This window comes from Pangasianodon hypophthalmus, chromosome 16 (assembly GCF_027358585.1).
Source record: "Pangasianodon hypophthalmus isolate fPanHyp1 chromosome 16, fPanHyp1.pri, whole genome shotgun sequence".
Classification (NCBI taxonomy): Eukaryota; Metazoa; Chordata; class Actinopteri; order Siluriformes; family Pangasiidae; genus Pangasianodon; species Pangasianodon hypophthalmus.
Window position 1 is genome coordinate 4,700,615 of NC_069725.1, and position 22,793 is coordinate 4,723,407.

At 39.9% G+C, this 22,793-nt stretch overlaps 2 protein-coding genes across 6 annotated transcripts; both read right to left on the reverse strand.

The window, feature by feature from the left end:
* Window positions 1-1,825: 1,825 nt before the first annotated feature.
* Window positions 1,826-14,084, reverse strand: mylk2 (myosin light chain kinase 2). Of its 2 annotated transcripts, none has more exons than XM_026944922.3 (16): window positions 13,256-14,084; window positions 12,543-12,847; window positions 12,260-12,345; window positions 11,935-12,013; window positions 10,498-11,674; window positions 10,209-10,405; window positions 8,445-8,547; window positions 8,218-8,311; window positions 8,012-8,121; window positions 6,313-6,454; window positions 6,164-6,234; window positions 5,433-5,561; window positions 4,168-4,239; window positions 3,505-3,585; window positions 2,554-2,686; window positions 1,826-2,419 (listed from the first exon to the last, which is right to left on the reverse strand). In XM_026944922.3, exons 2-16 carry the CDS (start codon window positions 12,799-12,801, stop codon window positions 2,339-2,341), a joined length of 2,814 nt encoding a protein of 937 aa, XP_026800723.3. In that variant the 5' UTR covers window positions 12,802-12,847; window positions 13,256-14,084; the 3' UTR covers window positions 1,826-2,338. The 2 variants fall into 2 exon arrangements, with proteins under 2 accessions (XP_026800723.3, XP_026800721.3); XM_026944920.3 differs by having other exon boundaries at window positions 1,827-2,419; window positions 11,926-12,013.
* Window positions 14,085-14,214: 130 nt separating this feature from the next.
* tpx2 (TPX2 microtubule nucleation factor) lies at window positions 14,215-22,018 on the reverse strand. Of its 4 annotated transcripts, none has more exons than XM_053240789.1 (18): window positions 21,871-22,018; window positions 21,449-21,611; window positions 20,515-20,664; window positions 20,207-20,333; window positions 19,820-19,891; window positions 19,692-19,718; window positions 19,313-19,429; window positions 19,099-19,208; window positions 18,833-18,987; window positions 17,901-18,072; window positions 17,417-17,555; window positions 17,045-17,261; window positions 16,173-16,268; window positions 15,900-16,070; window positions 15,591-15,737; window positions 15,297-15,408; window positions 14,869-15,056; window positions 14,215-14,623 (listed from the first exon to the last, which is right to left on the reverse strand). In XM_053240789.1, exons 2-18 carry the CDS (start codon window positions 21,558-21,560, stop codon window positions 14,513-14,515), a joined length of 2,223 nt encoding a protein of 740 aa, XP_053096764.1. In that variant the 5' UTR covers window positions 21,561-21,611; window positions 21,871-22,018; the 3' UTR covers window positions 14,215-14,512. The 4 variants fall into 4 exon arrangements, with proteins under 4 accessions (XP_053096764.1, XP_053096765.1, XP_026800904.3 ...); XM_053240790.1 differs by having other exon boundaries at window positions 14,869-15,035; window positions 19,692-19,736; XM_026945103.3 differs by having other exon boundaries at window positions 19,692-19,736.
* Between the last annotated feature and the right edge of the window lie 775 nt (window positions 22,019-22,793).

Genomic DNA, 22,793 nt, shown 5'->3' on the forward strand with positions numbered 1-22,793 from the left:
ACAGAGAACTGATCAAGGACTTTGCATTCTGGTGCGAGCGGAACTGCCTCCAGATTAATGGCAGCAAGACCAAAGAGCTGGTGGTGGATTTTCGCAGACACAGACAGTCCCCCCCGACACCAGTGAACATCCAGGGAATGGACATTGAGATAGTGGACTCATATAAGTACCTGGGTGTTCACCTCAACAATAAAATGGACTGGACGGACAACTCCACTGCACTCTACAACAAAGGACAAAGCAGATTGTACCTGCTGAGGAGACTTAGGTCTTTTGGAGTGTAGGGAGCACTTCTTAAGACTTTTTTTTGACTCTGTGGTGGCATCTGCTATCTTTTATGGGGTCGTTTGTTGGGGTAGTGGCATCTCTGTTGCAGACAGGGACAGACTGGATAAAATCATAAAGAGGGCCAGCTCTGTCATGGGATGCAGGTGGTGGGAGAAAGCTCTGTCGTGACCCAGTGCAGGTGGTGAGAGAAAGGATGATGGCCAAGCTATCACATATGCTGGAGAACGACTCCCACTCCATGCATGAGACTCTGGTGGCACTGGGCAGCTCCTTTAGTGATAGGCTGCTCCACCCCAAGTGTGTGAAGGAGCGATATCACAGGTCTCTCCTCCCTGCTGCTGTGAGACTGTACAACCAGCACTGCTCCCAGCAGCTCAATAAATCTCTGGTACTAACTGGAAAGTAAATCTTTGGTAACCCTCCATCTTATGGGAACAGTGCAATAATGCAGTGTCACTTTAATACTGTCGTGTGTTTGTGTTTTTGTGCATTATTGGTGTGTCTCTTTTATATTTTTTATACTTACATTTTTTTTTAATATATATCTTTATATCTGCTGCTGTAACAATGCAAATTTCGACGAATAAAGGATTATCTTATCTTATGTTAAACTGAAAGCTCATGTAAAGATAATGGACAAATGCACTAAGTGCACTAAATCACTTGCTCCGCCCCCTTTGTATGACGATAATCCAAACGTATGAATCTTGCTCTGTAAATGCCTTTCAGGTTTCGTGCAAATCCATGCAATCAATCCTGAGTTTCAGCCGATTGATATTATTGCACTACAGACTGTGATGAGTAATATGACAAAATTTTTTGAAGATTTTTTTGAAGTCCTAGCAAAAACCCTAGGACTAGTAAGCAAAAATAGGTTTTGCGTATTATGCCAATTATCATAAATTTGAGTAGGCATGGCTAAAGAGGCCACATTTTCCAATTATATAAGAGACCAAACTGTCTATTCATCCTGATAGCTAAAAACGTGTGATTGTCCTGGGTTCTGTAATAAGTAACTTAGTCACTTAGGCCCCTTGATCCACCAGAGGTCCCTGTAAGAATGCAGGGTTTTTATATATATTAGGATGTTGCATAGAGCCCTAAAACATTCAGACACAGGCAGGTGGGCTGCAAATTAGCATGAAGTACTAACTTGATGAAGTGGAGGATAAGCCTAGGATTGTGGCATTATATATAAAATAACTGCAAAATTGCTTATTATTAAGGAGGCATGTCACAGTTGCTATTATTTATGTCATTTATGTCATGCAAAACAGTTCCCTGTTGTGGTGATTTGGGGTTCTGATCAGGGGAATAATCTCAGCTGGATACTGTAGATTTGTACCTAAGAACTGCTGCTGTAATCATAAAGACTGTGTTCATCCCAGGACTCTTATTTACAATCAGCTCATACTGAACATCCTTTCAACACACTTACTGTTTGTGTCTATTCTTCTCCTTTACTAGAGTGTTGCAATTCTGATTTTTAAAAAAGCGTCAATATTGTTAACACTTCTTTAATGCGGCGCATATGCAACTGCTTAATAAAGAAAAATACATATTGTTAAGACATGGTTTAAGTTTAATCTTAAGCAAGACATGACATCAGTTCAGCAATCTTAAAACTAATAGTCTATAGTTGTTAAGTATTAATTCATATTCATATTCATATTGTGGGGAATTGTGGTGTTTTTTTTCACTAACGTGTTTCCTATTCTTATTACAGCGATAACGGAAAAAAGGTTACACAGAAATGAAAATCATATGTGGTCTATAAGCCAAGCCCTGTTTGGTGTCTGAGGTTTACTTCTTCACTTTGCACTGGAGCTAAAAGTCTAATGTTGCAATCATTAGTAACCGCTCTATCCTCATCAGGGTCATGGTGTCTCTGGAGCCTATCCTGAGAACACTGGGCGTGAGGCAAGAATAAAATCTACATAAATAACTGTAACATGACTTCTGTTTATCTTTAGATATTATCATGATCTCTTTAACCAGAAACTGCACAGACATGATAAAATAACATTACAATTCAGTGATGAGTAACATTTCAAACTCCCAGTGATGTGAGGGATCCTGAACTGCCAATCTTCTTAAACCTATTGGCTGCTGCTATAGCGATATAGTTTTTCTGTATAAAAGGAGAGAGAGAGAGAGAGAGAGAGACAGAGCACATAGAAAGTTTATTATGTATGGCCTGTTATTTCATGTGTATATCATGAATGTGCATATCGTGAATGTATACGTTTTGTTTTTTTTTTTTACCTTCCACAGCCGCCTGGCCATGTATTTCCTGAGGAGAACCTGCGACTTTAGGACAATATTGCTGCCCTTTGCTTTCTCTGATATATTATTCAGCCAGGGGTGCTTAAGACACTGAGCAGCACTAAGACGTCCACTGGGAAAACAGAAACAGAAAGAGTGAGAAGAATTAGCCCTGTCTGGCTCATAGCTATGTAAATCTTATATGTATGACTAGTGTGAAAGATGTCGGAGCCCAATTCCTTGCCATTACCATAGCAGAGTTTTCACCTCATGAGTCACACCAGAGTGGTCAATTGCCAAAGGCCAAAATGCCAAGATGCAAAACTGTGCTACAGAATCCATAATATATCATGATAAATAACATATTAAACAAAAGGTTTGGCAGAATGCCCCTTTAATTCCCGACCTATTCATGCATTTGACTAATGCTGCATTTACTACTGATGGAGCGAGCAGCCATGTTTACGTGACGTCATATGCTGAACTCAGGGTTGAGGAAACCTTCATGACATTCCAAGAAAACCAAAGAAAATGCCTCTTCAACATGGAAAGTTCAACATGGCTGCCATAAGCAGCAAGTAACGTTACACTCTGCCACTGTTAATGATTATATAGATAATATAATATCTTTAGATTTCTTTATACTTTTTTTTAAGTCTATATTGTAGTATTACCTTTAGATGAATCTATAACACTGACCAGACAGTTCTCTGTGTTGAGATGGTATATCATGAATGTTAAAGTAATTACTCATATTACTAATGTTAGCTGGCTAGCTTGATGCTAATTCATGAGATTTTGGTGCTCAGACAGAGCAAATAAAAGACAAGATTTAATAAAGACATCCATGTTTTTTCCCCCATTTTTAGCATGACAAGGTGGAGGATGAAAATGACGTATTTCCAAGCTCCACCTTCCCACTTCCTAATTCAGATGATCGCAGTCCCTCACCTCCTCTCTTTGATGAGCAGGTTGGAGATGAAGTCTTTGGCCTCAGCTGAGACATGCTCAAAGGTCTCCTCGTCGAAATACCTGTGCAGGGAAATAACACTGACAGTAAATATCGCATGAAATCTCTTTTCAGCGTAATCTCTATGTGCAATTACCACAGATATGAATTTTGTCATAATTCCCTTTAATGAGAAAGAACAAAAATGTTGAATCCAAACTCACTTTTAATGGATGTATAATAGTAGTTGGTGAATGCTGTCAATAAATGTTTAAAATATATGACTGTATACCATGAATTAAAGCTATTACACTTAACAGTGAAGGTGTTAGACTGAGAGAGACATGAGAAAAAATTTTCTAAAACTGTTCTAAGGTAGTCCCAAGTCTGGAAGGATAAATTATACAGATGTAAAGTGTAAAAAGGTGTAATAATAATAATAATAATAATAATATATTTTTTATTTGCCTGAAGATTTCAACAGAGGAGTTCAACAGCTTCTCTTTAACTATTTAACAGTATTTTTTTTGTTAATCTAATGAATATACATGAGCTGTACATTATATATACTGTACATGTACATACAGTACAGAGGCTGTGTATAGCATTTAGGTTGAAAAGTACTATGAAAATATTCAGGTTGTTAAGGTAAAAGCTGACAGTACCAGTTGACTGTTAATACGTTGTTTAGGGTTTCGCTGTCATCATCACCCAGAAATGGAGATAGGCCACTTAATCTGTGGGCAAGAGAAGAAGCGTTTGGCACAATTTCTCCAGCTGGCATCCTTCTGTGATTTTAAACCCTAGCTTCACACAGTATGCACAAAAATCCTAATGTCATTCACAGTCTCAGCAAAACATCAAGCTCAGGCATGTTCAGTTACACCAACTTATACCATGGCCAGCGAGAATACTAAGTTCTGTTTTGCTGTCGATTATATTCTTACACTACCAGGCAAAAGTTTAGGCACACTACACTGAATATATTTTTTTAATGTATTAAAGGCATTTTAAAATCAGTTTCTAAGACAAATGTTAACAGTAAAGCTAATGTCCATGTCTAAATTTATTCCTGATTCTGCTCCAAAAAAATCTAAAATTAATGCTGAATAGATTAAACAAGGTGCTGTTATTTAACAAAAAAAATGTAAAATAATTGATATGATAATGCCTTCTATAAGAAGGTGTTTCTTTAACATTTATGGAAGGAGTCTCCAGTGTCAGCATTTTGTAACAGTGAGCATATTTTCCATCATGGGAAAGTCTTCAGGACTTTTGTGGTTTCTTAGTAACATGACACACTGCATGTTTATTAACTTCAAGAGAGAAAAAAGAAAAGCTGGCGAGGGTATGACTGCTTATAGCTGCTATATAAAGACGTTCCACAACATTAAATGCAGCTATAAACATATACAAAGTATGATGTGTAGTTTCTTAATTAATAAAAACTGTAATCGTTGGTAAATTCCTGTGGTATAAGAGGAATAAAACACTTCCTTTGTCTCTTATTCAGCATTAACAGTCTTTACAATGTGCAGCTTCCTTAGATAAACTACAGAAATTATATGATCTCATATGAGGACAAAACACAAACTTGGCCCTATTCAGCTGATTAGCTCCGCCTTCAATCCTGAAGTGCTTGACAAACATAGATTCTATTCTGCCTCACTTGCTTGTATAAAATATCTGTGAAATAAATAAAATCTAAATGTTTTTTGGTGGAGTTTTTTTGCTTGGAGAATTGTATGTTTTATTTCTACAAATGTATTATTTTATCTTTCTACAAAACAACTCTCATGCCCTTTCTCAAATGTCTTCTCAAATCATATAGTGTATAGTTGAATGTGAGGCTCATCAGTCAAAACAATCATAACCTTTCACAGATTTACAAATTTATACAAGAGTATGGAAATGTATATGCGTGACCTACAGCATGTATGTGACAACTCCTAGAGTCCACATATCTGTAGGGAAGGAAACAAAGTCAAAGTTGACCACCTCTGGTGCCAGGAACTCAGGTGTCCCGAATGAAATTCTGAGCTTTTCTCGTGGTTTGTACCTACAGGAGAAAAGGGCTGATGGTTATAGAGAGCAAAGATAATCAGCTCGAAGCAGCTGCAGTCATTATTGTTTGTTCATTTCCTCCTTAATGGGTGTCTTTCCCGAACTCTAAAAGTACGATCAGTAGTTATTAGATCATTGTTCATGTAAATAGTATTTTTCAATCTGGTAAGATGATAAGATGAAAACCATGACAACTTGAAGAAGAAAAATATTAGCTACCATTTGCAACTTACTAATATCCAGTCAAAAATGATTTTGAATAAATCTCATATTGTGGAGGTTAAGAAAATAAATCAATGTAGAGTTAATGAAATGTACTTCACTAATTAGTTGAACTTCATACAAGCTACTTGATTTAAAAAGTAGCTTCCACCTTACCATTGAAAAAGTATTTAAACTGTAGCAATACTACAAAAAGATTTTGGTTACTGATTGTTTAATGTAGATCTGTTATTAATAGACTTCTTAGTACATGTAAATGCGTTAATCAAAGTATTGCCAAAAACAGATTGCTGTTTATATTGTACATGAAAACACTACCAGTGACACTCTGGTAGATATTTGCAAGTATCTGGAAGAGATTAACACCCACTCTACCTTCTGGCAAGCCCAAAGTCGATGATCTTGATCTGATGACTCGACCGATTCACACAAAGGATGTTCTCTGGCTGAAATTGAAGCAGCTCATAAGACACACAGATTAACACCCGTGTTACAGCTGTTGAATGTATGAGAGTGGGCCATACCTTTAGGTCGAGGTGAAGGACATACATCTGGTGCATGTACTGGACTCCCTCGCAGATCTGCTTCACAAACACCATGGCGTCCACTTCAGTCAGGGGACAGCTCTCATCCACAATCCTCTCAAACAGCTCGCCTCCCTCCACACTGCAGGTCATTCAGAATGTCCTTATAACTGCTGACCTGAACCTCTCATGTCTTGTGTTGTTCAAAAAAAAGCCTGATATTTTACAATTCTGAATATGATCAGTAAAAAAAACAATAACCAGAGATATTTATGATCAACTGTTTTTCTGATTATTTTGGAAATCATGCTAAATAAAAGTAAATATATAGAGCAAATTTATTAATGAATGAAGGAATGAATGAATTCATCTTCAGTAATTGCTTTATCCTGGTCAGGGCAGTGGTGGATCTGGAGTCTATCCCAGGAACACTGCTTGTGAGGTGGGAATACACCCTGGATGGGACAGCATGGTCCATCTCAGGGCACCAAGCACACACATTCACACACAGGGCCAATTTTGGATCACCAATCCACATACCCAGTTTTTTGGAGGTGGAAAGAAACTAGAGAAGCCAAAGTATACCCATACAGACATGCAGAGAAATGTCAAAATCCACACAGACAGTAACCCGAGTGATGAGAAAAAGTTTAACTTCATGCAAATGAAAAGTAAGAGGTGTGGCCAATAGCAATAGGAGTAAAGGTTGGTGGTTACGTTCCTTGTAGATTTGTGATACTCGCCATGTAGTCTACAGGATTTAAGTGCTTCATGTACAGAACTAGCAGGTGTTTTAGCCACAAATACAATCTAATCATAAAATGGAAACATCATTTCTGGCTCATCCTGACACTACATGGATTTGTTTTCCTTCTGGAATTTTCATATTAGTTTGAAACAACTGATTTGGTCAGATCTGGTCAAATAAGGGAGGGTGAAGGCTAACACTTACTTTCTACGAGACACATGATACCAGCCAACCCCATCTTTTCGAACTGTTGCTTATGCTGCATCACAGGGCACCGTAACACGCTTAGAAAGTGGTATCTGCCACAGAGGTGAATGTTTTCCACGTACATGAGCTCACAGATGCCCATAATAAGCTAGTGTTGCAGAGGTTGATGGAGAGAGAGAGAATGATCCCTTCCAAACAGAGAACACGGCCAATTTTGTTCCCTTGGCTGTCACCCACGGATGGCTGTGGCATCGCTGGGATTCAAACTCGTGATCTCCCAGTGATAGTGCGAACACTTCAACAGAGCTTCAAATGAGTGGTTTTGCATGCATTCTGTAGGTAGTGGTGTAATTTGTGCATGTGAGAGTGCACTAGCCTGGAGCCATGGTGAAAACCATGACAACAAACAATAAATTCAAGATAGAAACATCCACTAGCAACCATCATAGAGTTGCAAAAATGCTGCCAGTTTGAACACAAGGTTACCAAAAGGGGTGGAGCATAGGGGTCTGCTTCAAAGGAGGGAGGGGGATGACAACTTATTTCTGGAGCGGGAAAATGTGAACAAATTCCTGAAATAACAGGAGCTACCAAGGTGGAGTACGACAACATTGAGTTTTTTTCTCAATTTTAATAAATTTACATTCATCTATCCTGACTCACGTTCATTGCTTTCATTCATTATTTACTTAATTTTCACTTAATTGATCATTAGAAATAGCTAACAACTTGAGTGATACTCACTACTCCAGTACCAACACTACTTGATTTTTGGTCTCGAAGGCATCAAACAGCTGAAGGATGTTGGCGTGATTCAGCTGATTCATTACTTCGATCTCATTCAGCACCATTTCCTGCCAAACATGGGAAATTCCACAGTTCACTTCTGCTCACCTTCACAGTTTCCTGAACTGAAAGGAAGATGGTGAAGTAAAGGAAGCAGCACTCACCCTCTCTCTGGCACTTCTCGAACTGATGATCTTTGCTGCCAGTCTTAGCCCGGTTTTATTGTCAGTGCATTTGTGCACTTTGCCGAAACGTCCGCTAGAATTAGAGAATATTAATTTAATGTATGCTGCTCTAAAAGAAATGAATGCAATGTTGTTATCGCCGTCATTGTCACTTTATTTATATTGCTATAAACCATGAAGAAGTTTTAGACCGATTTTGACCTCACCCTCCTAGCACTTCTCGGGTGTGGATGCTGAAGTCAGATGGAGGACTCGTCTTTAGAGACACACACCGGTGTGAGAAAGGCGCTGGCTGTGGAGGAACATCATCTATGTAGAGCAGATGAAACATTTGTTTTAACTTACTCACAAATCTGAGATGATTATGATTAATTGGGTAGAATAATAAGAGTCAGTGTCTCTACAATTCACAGAGATGGTGTTTTATACATTGCTTAATGACCTGACCACAGTTTTGTGGGGCTGTTTTGTGGGGATGAGAAGTGATATAAGGCTGCTTTACACCATATGATTTTCATTACGATAATGCTACTGAAGATAATAATCACAAATTGTGAAAGAATTCATTGATCGTGAGTTAAAATAGGTTGTTTCAGATTGCTTAATTTGACATTAAATGAAACTGTAAGTGGTTTTGTACTGTAGTGATATTTTGTATGATGCAACAAAACAGAGAAGGCATGTTGGGCATGCTGAGACCTGATCTATGTCTCTCCAACTGTCTCACTATTATAACAGGGTCTGAACAGCTGCAGGTAATGTTTACAGGGCAGCGATGAGGCCAGGGATTAGCCTGTTCTGGATACCACACATCTCTTAAGGTCAAATTCAAAACCTTGCTGTACATATTTTAATGTGTGGATATCAACAATGACATTATCATCTTATTATCATATTAACTCCTGCGTTTATGTTTGCATCTCATCTCATCTCATGTTTGCAAAATGTCCAAAACAGTCTGAATGAAAAAAGAAATTTTGATTAAAGATTAAATTGTTTGTGAACAGATATTGTTGAAGGCACAAATCTACAAACGCACAGAGGATTTAAAGCATTCTGTAAAATACAAAGCTACATGAAGTGTGACCTAGTGACCATTTAAAGCATTCTGTAAAATACAAAGCTACATGAAGTGTGACCTAGTGACCTTTGTCACTGACACAAAATGTCACAAGGCTTACAAGCCAGCAAATTTATAACACTACTTATGCCAGGAACACGAGTTATAAGAAATTTACAACCATAACAAAAATCTACATGGTATTCTATTCATCTCAGATGTAGCCAAGACATGTTTAGTGTCTGGAGTTTGCTTCTTTAATTTTATACTGAGACTACAAGGTTAACAATGCTAACAAATAATGGACATTTTCTTTCATTTTTAGTAACTGCTTCATCCTGGCCAAGGCTGCAGTGGACCTGGAGCATATCCCAGGAGTACTGAATGCAAGGTGGGACAATTCACCCCAGATGAGATGCTAGTTCAGGGCACCACAGTCACACACTCATTCACACAGACGGGCAATTTAGCTTAGCCAATCCACCTACCTTTCTGGACAGCAGGAGGAATACAGAGAACCTGGAGGAAACCCAAACATACAAACATAGGGAGAACATGCGAAACTCTACCCAGACAGTAACCTGTGATCAGGATCGAACCAAGGACCCTGCCACACCTCCTACCTGGGTCTGAAGCTTGAGAAGACTGACACCAAACTACATGCTGATGAAGAAAGTGATTCCAGGTTCAAGATGGCCCCGTGTCCATTACAATAGATAACAATGCATCAAACAGAAACACAAGACATGGTTTGAAGCTTATATAAGCTTCCCTATATTTGTTAGCTACATCAGCCTCATTGCTGCAGTGCAAAACCAAATAAGAACTTTGGACACCAAGCATATCTTGGCTTATCAACTCTTGGTTTAGTTTTTGATACTTTGATTCTCATTATTTTTTGATTCCTTACCTATAATTTTGAAGCAGGTTTTGGGTGGCATTTTGTTCTGACTTGTGGTTCTCTCAGTCGCTGGACTTATTTTGATCTGTATTCCTGCAGTCTTATTTGGTCCGGTGCAGGTGACTCCTGATGATGCATTACCAGGCTTCCCAAATAGCGGTGTTGCCTTGGTAGCAGACTCAGCCTTTCCTTCAGGGCCCTGAAGACTAGGTAACAGTAAAAGGCATTGCTTTGGCCAGTTGAATGCAAAGTGTAGTACAAGACAAAAGCCTGCTTCACTCTTACTTGCTCACTTTACCTTTGCAAGGAGTCAGGACAGCTGTAGACATGTTTGAGAAAGGAGGCTGCTGCTGATGGTGTGGGGGGTGATATTGTAGACAGTTTAGTTGCTAGTGTTTTTGTTGTTTGTTCATTTGTTGAAGGCTTGTCTAAGTTTTGTGGTGTCGCCACAGGAGCACCAATGTTCATCACCATTGGAAGTTTATGGCTTGGTGCCACGTTCTCTGTAGCTGAGGGTTCTGGTGGAGAATTGGGCATGGAGGTGACCAAACTTGTGAGAGGAAGTCCAATTGTCTTTGGTGTCAGTATTGGTTTTGTGATAGTGCCATTTGGATGGGATAATTTTGAGTCTACTGTTTCCAGCACAGGTGATTGTGAGGATTTAAATGAAGACTTTTTGCCTTGGGACATTACAACAGGAACTTCCAAATTTGCCTTTTGAAGACTATAGACTGATGATATTGGTGCAGTATTATCTGTTACATTAAACCTTGGTAGATTACTGGACATGGACGTAACCACAGCTGGAGATGTTGTTGTGACTGGAGCAGTCCATAAAGCTGGGATCTTCTGATTTGTTGCCAGTGCTGTAGATCTTGCTACTGAAGTTTGTATGGTTGTTGTGGTAGGTGAAGACACAGCTGCCTTAAAGGGAACAGGAGCTTTTGTGGTCTTTGATGTTAGGTTTTGTGTTGTCGCTGTTGTGCTTTTTGTAGCTGGAATCGTTGGTACAACCTTTTGTGGAGGAGTGATCATCTTTGGTGAAGGTGTAATTGTCTCCATTTTTGGTGGAGGCATACTCGTCTTTGGTTTTGGCGCGGTCATCTCCACTGGCGCTGGACTTATACTTGGTGGTGGAGTAATCATCTCTGGTGTTGGAATATGCGTCATTGATGGACGTGTAAGCATTTTTTGTGGAGGTGTATCCATCTTTGAGGTTGCTGCAGCTGTACAACAAGCCACCCCTGTTGTCTTGGAACTATTTTGGCTTAATGGTGATTTCACTTCGCCAGTCTTGGCTATATTTGGTGTTTTATTCCCAGGCTGTGTTGCCCAGCGTGGGGTTACTTTTGATAAATCTTTGTTATCTTTGTGTGATTGAGGATCATGCTGAGCTTTGTTTTCTGCACAATCATTTCTGAATGGCGATCCATTGCCTCTTAGCCCCTCACCTTCTGTGTCTTCAATCAGAATGTCTGAACAGAGAAACAAACAACATTGGGGATCTAATATTCACACCATGACTCCTTTTTCAATTAATTATGCTGTATGCTGGCTATCGATGATTTCATTTGCTTTTTATACTCCTGACAGGTGTGTTCTGGGTCGCAGTGGCTATAGTTAAACATACCAATCACTCTTATAGCATCACGTCAGAACAGATTACTCTTAAATGGATCTATGCCAACTTTCCAAGTTAATGGTGTCTAGAAGACAAAATAGGTACCTTCCTGACCTTTCCCACAGGGTGCATTAAAAGTATGCTGGATTATTTTTTGATCTCTGAGTTTATCCAACTGCACATAGACTTCATCCTGTGGTTGAATGGACAACATGGACAGCCAATAAAAGTGGCAATCTGAAAACATCTTAGGCATACAATAATCACATGAAACCTCTAATAAACCTAACATCATTTAAAATGAAACATTATGACATGATTACTAAAAATAATGATTTTTATTACAGACTAACAATGTGAAGCCAGTATGCAGTTGATTGCGACTGAAAAATCCTTGGAAATCCCAAACTAATGTCAGGTGTAATGGATCTCTACTTACCACTGATACCCGTACAGGCAAAGATTTCCTTCTTTGCAGTACTGCTAAAGGTACAGACATTTTGTCACCAGACCTCCCTTCTATACCTTTAATGTTTAAGGGACACAAGCAAATATGCAGCTTAATATAATGCAAAAAATAAAATAATTTCAGTGGATATTTACACTGAAATATTAAAATATTTCTGTTTCAGTAAAACAGAAACCTCAGAATATCTACTCGTAAACCCAGAGAAAACCATCAATTGCAGAAAGTGAGCGTCGCATCATATCAGTGAGCTTACTGTGCGTCAGTTCCTCCAGCGCATTCCTCAGGTCCATGACTTTCCTCTCCAGGTTCTCGAGGAGCTTAGCCTGAGCTGAGAGCTGACTAGCTGTAGCCTCTTGCTGCCTGCTGTGTTGGGTGCAGATCCCACACATTGGGCAGCTTCCCCCAGAGCTGCGTGCTAAAAGCTGGTCTAGTTTATGGTGCAGGTCATCCATCTTGACCTCCACAGTGGCAGGGTCACAGGCAGAAGAAGCAGGCCACTTTACAGCCCGCATGTTCACTAAACATCAAACCAAGCTGGCAGCAGGAGCAGGCAACAAGCTGCACAAGTCAATTGTAAGCAATAAAGAAGTAAACAGGTGTTTGTGACAAGAAGTTTTATTACCTTTAACCTTTGAACCTCAAATACATATAGGATCCTAATTGGCAAGCGTCACTGAAAGGTTAAAAACCCTAACCCTCTGACCTTCTACCTTAAATGAATAGATTCTCTGAATAGTCATAGCAGTCTGTTCTATTTTTTTTTTAAGGTCACATTTGTTAACACACAAAGACAAGAACCTTGGACACAAACTGATCAGGTAGAAATTAAACACATAACGGAAATCAAATCAGTATCACTATGTAATTTCTCGCATATCTCCAAACAAGTCAAAACTTCTTATATATTCATGAACATGAATATAAGAAGCAGCAGCACAATCATGGTCCAAACGCACACTCACTTACCTACAGAGATGGCAGTCTAATATCAAGTACTCAAGAAGGAAGCATGAACTCAGAGAGAATGGCTGAGGTACAATGACTGGTTCCCCCTGAAGCTGCCAAAGCAACAACCTTTCAGATTCTTCTTTTATCTGAGCCCAGTGGCCACCACACCAGAAATAGCCAGACCAAGCAGGGGACACGATTGGAGGGGAGTTTCGAATAGTAACTGATAAATGAGGTATGTAAGGCTGGCCACATTCAACTAGGGGGCACACAATTTCTGAACCAGATCTATATGCACACAGATGTAGAACAATAATCAAAAAGCATAGCAATCCTACCCATACTATGTCTATGCCAAATAAACCACTAAAGGGTAAAGTTTTATATTACTGTAAAGAATTAGGACAAAAAGAAGATAACTGTTACCTAGACATCAAGACTAATATTGTCCAAGTGTTAATTTTGTGGAACATTCGCAAAACAAAGTTAGTTCCTGTTATCAGATGTTATAAGCAGCTATTGCCCACTCGCCAACCTATTTTTTAAGCTAATATCTGATTTGATTGAGGCAGCACTGTTGTCAGAGCTGCTATTATATAAAATTATAGAATGACTAGAATATTTAAGAAATTAGCATGACTTCATATATCTTACTGAAGTGGAAAATGTACAACAAACCCAGAAAAGGAACATTCACATCTATTAGAAAAGCCATCTTTTTATCTTCATGACAACTTTGCCAGACAAACTGGGGACAGTCCATCAGGACAGGAGAATATACTTTTCTTCAACACATTCACCTGAGCATGAATTTCCCCTTATGATACAAAAAGTATTATTAACAAACCTGCCTGCCTTCAACATACAGAAAGCCCTTACAGCACCACTCTCCAAAATACAGCTAATGTAGGACAAGAAAGGAGGGAGGGGAAAGAAGAAGAGAGAAGAAGAAAAAAAACACATCATGTGACAAACTGTTCTAAGCACACCTTTAATACATTACAAAAAGAGGGGAAAATGTTAAAGACAGAAAATAGCAGAGGCTACATGTACAGAGGAATGAGAGAAAACATTGTACAACAGTTCACATAATGCAATGGATCACAGTTGCAACGAGTGTCCAAGTCTGAGTGTAGAACAATCTACAGCCCCAGAAGGTAAAAAAATTGGTTTATCCAACTTACTAAGCACACAACTTTAAAAAGTGAAAGCAATAAAAAAAAAAAAGGCAAAAACAACATTTAAATTATGTACACAGTTTATCCCGATGAGACATTACAGACGAAAACGGTCGGAGAAGTTTGGAGACTGGGGCACGGTAAGAGATATCTCGCTGTGCTTCAGCTCAACTGGTTTGTAGCGTCTGATTGGCTGGGCTTTATGCACCTGCAAAAGCAAGAGAAAGCTATTTAGACACACCACAGCTCAAATACTTTATTCCTAGTTGGAAACTGTATGCAATTTGCACTCAAGCTCAGTCACATTGTTTAGAAAAACAGCATCATGTCATGTGTAGTTCATTCTGATGATCCTGTTCTGTATAGTTAGTGGGTACTGAACATAGAATTTCATACCATGCTATATGGCTCACAGATTGATTAAGGCTCTATTACAAAGCTTGATGGATATACCTGTTCTTGCCGTAATCTGGTGATTTCTTCCTTCTCACGCTCCTCTTGCTCTCTGGCTTGTCGCTCCTCCATCTGCGCCTTCAGTGCCTCCTTCTCCTTCAGAGCCTGCTCAAACTCCAGCCGCTCTTTGGCCCGCCGTTCCGTCGACAGCTGGAAACCCTCGGCAACTACAGAATGGGTAGTATCGGCTTGAGAGAGTGCCAAAAGATATAAAAGATGACCAAATGGAGCATCAGAGTAGAGGGAGAAGTCGATAGCGGTGGGGAAAATGGGAAGTAAAATAGAAGAGGTGGGCAGTTAGCAAAGCAGCAAGCTTGACATGAACCACACAGAAAAAACCACGGTGAAGCAGAACCAGCAGTGAGGAGTCACAGGTTCAAAACAGTCAGCTGCAAGCCCTTGTGCCAGACATGTTATGTGTAACATACCTAAGACGGAGCGGGTCTCTTTCTTGGGCACAAAAGGCTCCTTGTGCACGACTGCATTGGGTCTCGCCTTGAAGCACGCTGCTTCAGCCTGCTGTTTCAACTCCTCTTTTATCTATGACGGGTGTAAAGAAATCTTTTCACCATCAACTGAAAAAATCAGCTGGCATCCAGTCATTTCCTTCATGCACAGGACTTAGTACTTCTGCAAGAAATCTAATTGCTTCCCTACACAGCCAGCGGTTCTGTTTGGAAACAATAAAGTAGAGAGATAGAAAGGTGGAGGGAGAAAAGTACCATTTGCTCCCAACGTTCACTCTTCACAGATCCACGCTCATCCACCATTAGCTTGAAAGGAGCAGGTTTGGTAGGTTCAGTTACTTTCTTTCCCGGAAGATTCACTTCATGGAAGTCAGGCAAAGGCCTAGCTTTGAATTTGGGCACCTGGAAAAGTTAGAAAACCAAAATGTGTTGCATATAGGCTGATCTGCAATGCTAAGGTCATGTGATTTTTCTTGAAACTTAATGGACAATACAGTTTCCATTTATTATTAATGGAGTTTGTTGCAGAGAGTCACAGGTCAGTACACATAGTTGAGATCATACCTCTTCATTTCTCAGTTCTTCCAGTCTTTTCTCTTTCTGTGCTCTGCGCTCTTGCTCACGCTGCTCGAATGAGAAGGGACACATTTCTACATGGTTCTTTGCTGCAGGTTTGGGTTGGAAGGGCACAAAATGGGGCACAGGAAGTGCCTTCAGTGGAGCCGGTGCCTTCACCTGCAAATTTGCGCGCACACACACACCAAAAACAAGAGAATTTCAGGAACAGCCCAACAATTCCCTAATCAAGTCCACCCAAATTAAGAAGCCAGCTTGTACCTCTTCTGTCTTGCGTTCCACACGTACACGGTTTTTGAGTGCAAAAGCAGGAGATTCGGGGACAGTAGGGTTCAGTACCTTCTTCTCTGGTACACCCTAAAGACAAAAGTAAGAAGTTAGGAAGCTCAGAACACCACTGTGCATGTTTACATGCAGCCTAATAAGCTTAACGAAGAGGAATGATGCATGAAACAAATTCATTCATTTTTATCTCCAGTGAATGACTCTGCATTTTCAATACATGTATACCACAGTGCTTTTGAATTCTTGAATCTGATAGTAGACTGGAAGGCAAATAAAAATAGCTGAATGGGAAAATCCCTACAGGCAAACTCCAAAATCTAGTCAAAAGCCTTCCCAGTAGACTGGAGGTTATTATGACAGCATAGAGGGGACTAAATCTGGAATGGGATGTTCAAAAAGCATGTGTCCATAAACTTTTGGCCATATAGTGGAACTTTAGTCCACAACATTAAATGTAACCTTAAACTGAAAAATGTTGTTTTATGATTAATGAAAACTGTAAGCGTTAGCAAACTGTGGTGGTAAGAGGAATAAAACAGTTTGAGGTGCAACAGTAAGTCCACATCACTCCATCCCATCACTGATTACTTTCCTGTAACAGCAAGCTCCCAAGTGTTTTAGTCTTTATTTAAAAATAAAATCCCCACACCATGTGATTGGAAACTTTGCTAATCAAAGAACATTCCAATCTAGCATTAGTGACTTGGTACACTCACATGCTATTCTACAGTGTCTTGACACTTAACTTTACTCATCATATGCACAAATTTGGTTCCGACTGTATTTGCCATGTAAATTAATTTTAACAGCAAAAATCTTGTCTTATAAATAGTTTAAGTGCTTCTTACCACCACTTCTTCCAGGATACGGGTTGGTAAGGGTCTGGAGTGGAAGGTGTAGTCTTCCTGCTCTGCTGTCTTTTTGGTGGCATGTCGCTCCTGCAGACGTTTCTCCACCTCCAGCTGGAAGCCCTCTGGACGAGTCACTTCTTTGGGAGCGGGCTTCTTAGGAGCCAGGGCCCCTTCAAGGATCTTGCGATTGAGCTCTAGAGCTTTGAACTTAAACCTGAGGGAAGACAAGGATGTACCATGTGTATGCAGAACATGCTGAATACACCTCATCAGGGTAAAAAAATCAGGTGAAAATTTACTTTGTATAGCAAGAGCTAGGCCTTTTGTGGGAGGACCTGGGAGAAGAGACAAAATTCTAGAGCTACATACTGCTGCAGTTTTTCTGCTTCTTCAGCCTCGATCTCAGCAGCACTCTTCACCATGACAGGGCGGCTTCTCTGGCGGGTCATCAGCTGAGGGGTGTGAGGGTGAGTAACCTTGGGCTTCTCAGTCTTCATTGGTGATGGGCCTGAGGACAATGGAAATAAAATCCAGCTTGCTTTACTGTGACATGAAAGTCTGGGTAACATACAGAAGAACTATTTAAGCTATACATTTACAGATTCTGTGTGACAGACTACCATTACTTGTTAGACACATTAACCAGTACAAACCTAAAGATGCAAACAAACATCAAACAAGTATATCAGCTGATGAACGACACTTGTGCAAGTCTTATTTCCCAAAACATTCATTAAATATGCAGTTTGATTAGTACATTAACATAAAAGGCTTACAGACACTGAAGTAGTACGCATCTATTAAACCATTAAGAACCCATTAAGGGGCATTAAGAACTGAGGTTTTGACCCACCCCTTTCCTGACTCTGCCGGCTGCGCAGGTGATAACGGGTTGGAGTGCGCTTCTGAAACTGTTCGATCTGCTCAGCCATGGACACATAGGAACTGGTTTCCTCCAACTTCCTCTTGTGGCCAGCAGAGAGGTTGAAGGGCTTGGGGACTGTGGTGCCCTTATGAGTCTTTAACTGTAAAAGTTGGAAATAAATTAGTCTGTTTGTGGGACAAAGCTGTTGCTCGTATCCAGACTAAAGCTTCTTTAAGTAATCCTTCTAGTTTTATATCTCAGCTTGCCCAAGAAGCAGAAGCAAACAGACGCCATGAATGGCCAAAAGGGTGCACAAGCTATTCTCCATCCTCACAGAGGATGGCCTGTGGTGGTTACTGTAAGGAGTTACTACACCATTAGGTCATATGATCATACCTCTGATACAGTGCTCCAACAGAACCTCATAGGCATTTAGGCAAATTATTTAGCTGATGGCAGCTCATTGGAACAGAGACTAACTACAGGGCTAGAGATATTTGATCAGATAGGAGAGTTTTCAGATTTTTCAGATTATTTGCCCACTCTGGTTTGATTAGTGAATGGACAATATGGCTTGTTTAAAGAAAAGTCAGAGACAAAAATATGAATGTTGAAAGACAATTGGACAGAGAAGTCTGCATTTCTCTTCCCAGTATCAAATTCATAACAGATGTGTCATCTATTCAGAGTTTGTAGTGCTAGACAAAAAAGTGTGGAAGTGCCACTATTAACCAAACCCACATTGAATTGTCTTATTTATAGTTAAATTAAAGATTAAGCATTAAAAGGTCACTATTCTACCATGTTAGTTGCTTATCTGTACTTTTATAAACAAGGAGTTTTGTAACTGGACCTTTAGAAATTTTCTCTTAATACTCCTGACCTAAACGTTCCAACCTGCTTTCACAGTTGATACTCACAGGCGAGGAAGGGTGCTTTCGCAGTTGTGAAGTAAAGTCACACTCCTTATATGAATTTTCAGAAACTTCTGTATGGCTTTTCACTCTGTTATCTGAGTGGAAGTTGAATTCTTTGGGAATGGTGGAGGACAGCACATGCTTCTTTGGAGGCTGACCTTTAAGGAAAGACAGTTAGTTAGGCTCGTCTCCTAATGAAGTCAGGTGCAACTGGGAAAAAAAAAAAAAAAAAAAAAAGATTTCATACCAGCAAGAGGTTGCATACTCACTTCCTGCCAGTGCAGCTCTGTAGCTGGCTTCGTTCCTCTTGCGCTGCTCGGCCACCTCCTTCTGTAGAGCCTCAATGCGCTCCAGCTCCTGCTGCTCGGTGCTCTTCTGCCTGCAGGCCAAAAAATAACGTGAGTAAACGGAACATTACAGAACTAAAGCAATTATCATATCCAACTCGGGTTAGACAACTAGCTTAACATTACTGCCACTTACTGGTTAGCAGAGGCGGTAGATGCAGCAGCTGAGGGCATGGGTGGTTTGTTCTTTTGCCTGATGCTGCGTCTGGTAGCAGCACCACTGCGGCGAGCTTGCCTTGCACCCGTTGAGCTCCTGTAGAAAAAGAAGTGTCCACAACTGTAGCAACATTTCATGAAAAAAAGGGAGTATATGAACACCGAAAAGACTCAGAAGACTACATAAAAGTGAAGTGCGATGATTTATCCTAATATTTTAATATAACCCAGCCCTAAAAAAATGAAAGGAATGCGTGTGGTGCATTTCTACCAGAACGCCACCAGTGACCACACCCCATTAATCAACATCACTGTTAACCCAGTGCACCAACTCTTTACACACTCACGGTCAATGTTACCTTCGTGGTGGACGGAAAACTGTTCTTCTAGGAGTTGGAACAACTCTGTAAATATCAACATGAACCTCTAACTGAACACTATTAGATAAACCACTGCAAGTAACTTTGTATCCCGGGCCTGGTCTTACCTCCTCTTCTTCATCACAGGAGGTGTTGAAGGAGCTTGAGGTCGCTCTTTGACCACAGGACGCTTCAATACTCTGTGTGGGGGAAATATATACAACATAATATACAATCATTATTCGGCTGCATATCCTAGTATGAAAAATGGGCCATGTGCTGTTATTGTAAATTACTTTAATAGAAGAATGTAATATTAAAAAGTTTATTATGTTGACTTTAATAGGAGCTCACTTTCAGCCTATTGAAAGCACTGAGTGAGTTGAATTTTTCCCCTTAAATTAGCTTGCATTGTCGTCCAGGCAAATAGAAAACAGACCTTTTTATTTTTTTTCATTTTTTCCAGAATTTCAGTTCTGGCCAGGCATCAATTATATATACTCAATGTGCTGTACCTGCGTGGCTCAGCTGGAACGTTCTTCTTCTGAGCCTGACTAGGAGCTCCAGTTGGTCTGCTGTCTCCCCATGAAGTCACAATGTTAGATGGAGGTTCTGGAGCAGTACTCTCAGGAACATCTGAGTCTGGGGAGGAAAGAGGGGAGAGAGAGAGATGCAGAGAGGAAAAAAAAAACCCACCTTGTAATTCTACACACTAACATTTAAAATGTTGACATTTAAACATTCAAAGCCTCAGTAAACTATTATTCACTTTCTAATCAATAGCATTCAAATAAAAATGAGAAGTCAAATACAGAAGATTTACCTGTTGACGCTGTTGTCTCGGTCACATGGACCATGGGTGAGACTATGGCTTTAGGAAGGTCTTCGTTGTGCATCCCATCAAAAGGTTTTGGCACCCTCATGGGGGTTGTGAGTTGCTCCATTTCCCCATTTTGTGGGGCAGCCATCAGGTCTAAAGAAGAAAAAGAAAAAAGGGCCATGATTGTATATAGACAATACATTTCCAGTTAAGCAGTTAAACAGGTGCTCTGCTTAGAAACCATTGCGTAACCCCCTATAGGCTATTTTCATGTTTTCTTCATTTAGCATGCACAACTCCACAGAATGCACATGTACATATGCAAAGTTGTTAGAGAAAAGTGCATGTCTGTGTCTACAAAACAGGCATACGTTTTCTTCAAAATGATAAATGCAAAAAGAAACAACAACAAAAAAAAGGTTATACAAAGGTTCTTTCACTATTACATGTAATAAATTATTGGAAAGTGTATATTGATGTATTTCTTGAATACAGTAAATGTGTAGCATCATTCCACTCAGCTGTAAGAACCTTTTCATGTATCCTGTTTGCCTGAAACTTTTTGGACGTGTGTCCACTTCTCCTTGATTTCTAATTGGTAATGATCTCCCTGAACACCCTGGCCTTTTTCCACAGCCTTCTCCACCTCTCTCCACAGCCTTCTCCACCTTTCAATCATTTCTGCCACCTAGAAACCAGATTTTAGCAACTGCCCTGGCTACAATCTAAACTTCAGTAAGGCCCTTTCTCTGAAGAACAGTTTTTTTTCCCCTTCAAAAAGAAAAAATGAATAAAAAAGATGAAAGATAGTGATCTGTGATCACACCGAGTCTGGACAACTGCTCGTGCATGTGCAGGCTGAGGAAATGCACTAAGGAGGCAAACAAGACGTGATTATGACAAATATAACTTGTTAAAGAGGGTATGTTTCACTCACCAAACCACTGATCAGCATTATCTTCAGAGTCTCGGCTAAAATCGTCCATTACATGAGACGGGGCATCGAACGTGTACGGATCAGCAGAGTCTCCAGGCTGCTGCGCGTCCATCTTCTAAACCCGAGCGAGGCGTCTGCAAAGCCAGCTACTTCAGCTAACTCACTAAAAACACAGAGAACATCAGGCAAAATTAACTAGCTGTAATTTCTTCATTAATGGAACACCAATTAACCTCGAATACAGTGTTCATTCGTATGTAGTTACAGCATTAGCTACGTGGACACAACGGAAGATGGAGGACTAGCATGTTTATGCTAACAAAGTTAACAACAGGACATAGACTAGCTCTATATACTATATAACATTACTATAAACTACTACAAAATGCTTGCACATAACCATTCTTTTAAATCGTTCTTACCCTCAAAAATTCTCTTCGCTTGCCGCTGGAATCTGTCAACAAAACACACAAAAAAAATAACACCGCAATCTCGTCCCAACGAACGCGTCCGAAGCTCAACAGTCCAAATGAGTTTGAATATCAGCGCCGTTGGTCCGCGTTTAAAAATCAGCCAATGGCAACGCTGATCAGGATGAACTCGGCTTCCTATTGGTCGCGTCAAGGCGAGCGTTGGACCACGTGACGCGCTTTTTTTTCGGCCCCGCCTTGGTCGCGCGTACTTCCGGGGCATTTAAAAAAGAGCTTGGGCTAATGTTATGCTTTATACAGTTGGTTTTTTTTGTTGTTGTTCATGAAAGAGTGATACTTAAATGCTGGTTGTAATAATTTTAACAACAAAAATAATTACAAGAATAATATTTCACCAGTGGTGTGCACATTTTTAATCATGGGTCCTGGGTTTTTAAACTTTTTTGTAGGCCTTCCTAAACCTAAACAGAAATGAGATAAAACATCCCAACATTTTATCAGCTACAAGAATCAAAGATACTTGTTCCTTTCTGAAAATATTTAATTCAACACATATATAAAGCTTACATACAATCCTGTCTTAATGCCAACTGACAGCAGTCAAAGTTCACTGTCCTCAGCACAATTTTGCCCAGATCCCCATCCTAATATATTATTTTATAGCATATATATGAGATATTTTCTAATCTATTCATCTCTTTACATGTGGAAAACACATCTACGGTGATTATGGCTACATAGACTTCATGGCCAGAGTATGTGGACGTATGTGGTTCTTCCCCAAACTGTTGTCACAAAGTTGGAAGCACAAATACAGGATGTGTATTGAATGTCTTTGTATGCTGTAGCATTACAATTCAGTTCACTTCAGTGGAACTAAGAGGCCCAAACCTGTTCCAGCATGACAATGCCCC

What these genes read in the sequence shown, in the direction of transcription:
- mylk2 (XM_026944920.3), bottom strand. Translation starts at nt 12,801, where the DNA reads ATGCGGGCTGTAAAGTGGCCTGCTTCTTCTGCCTGTGACCCTGCCACT. An exon ending in GTAGTGTTGGTACTGGAGTA is followed by an intron (nt 6,455 to 8,011) that starts GTGAGTATCACT and finishes AATGACCTGCAG; the next exon opens with TGTGGAGGGAGGCGAGCTGT. An exon ending in GGAGTTGTCACATACATGCT is followed by an intron (nt 4,240 to 5,432) that starts GTAGGTCACGCA and finishes TCTTGCCCACAG; the next exon opens with ATTAAGTGGCCTATCTCCAT.
- tpx2 (XM_026945103.3), bottom strand. Translation starts at nt 21,560, where the DNA reads ATGGACGCGCAGCAGCCTGGAGACTCTGCTGATCCGTACACGTTCGAT. An exon ending in GTTTTCCGTCCACCACGAAG is followed by an intron (nt 19,430 to 19,691) that starts GTAACATTGACC and finishes CTTTTTCTACAG; the next exon opens with GAGCTCAACGGGTGCAAGGC. An exon ending in AGAGACCCGCTCCGTCTTAG is followed by an intron (nt 15,057 to 15,296) that starts GTATGTTACACA and finishes CACTCTCTCAAG; the next exon opens with CCGATACTACCCATTCTGTA.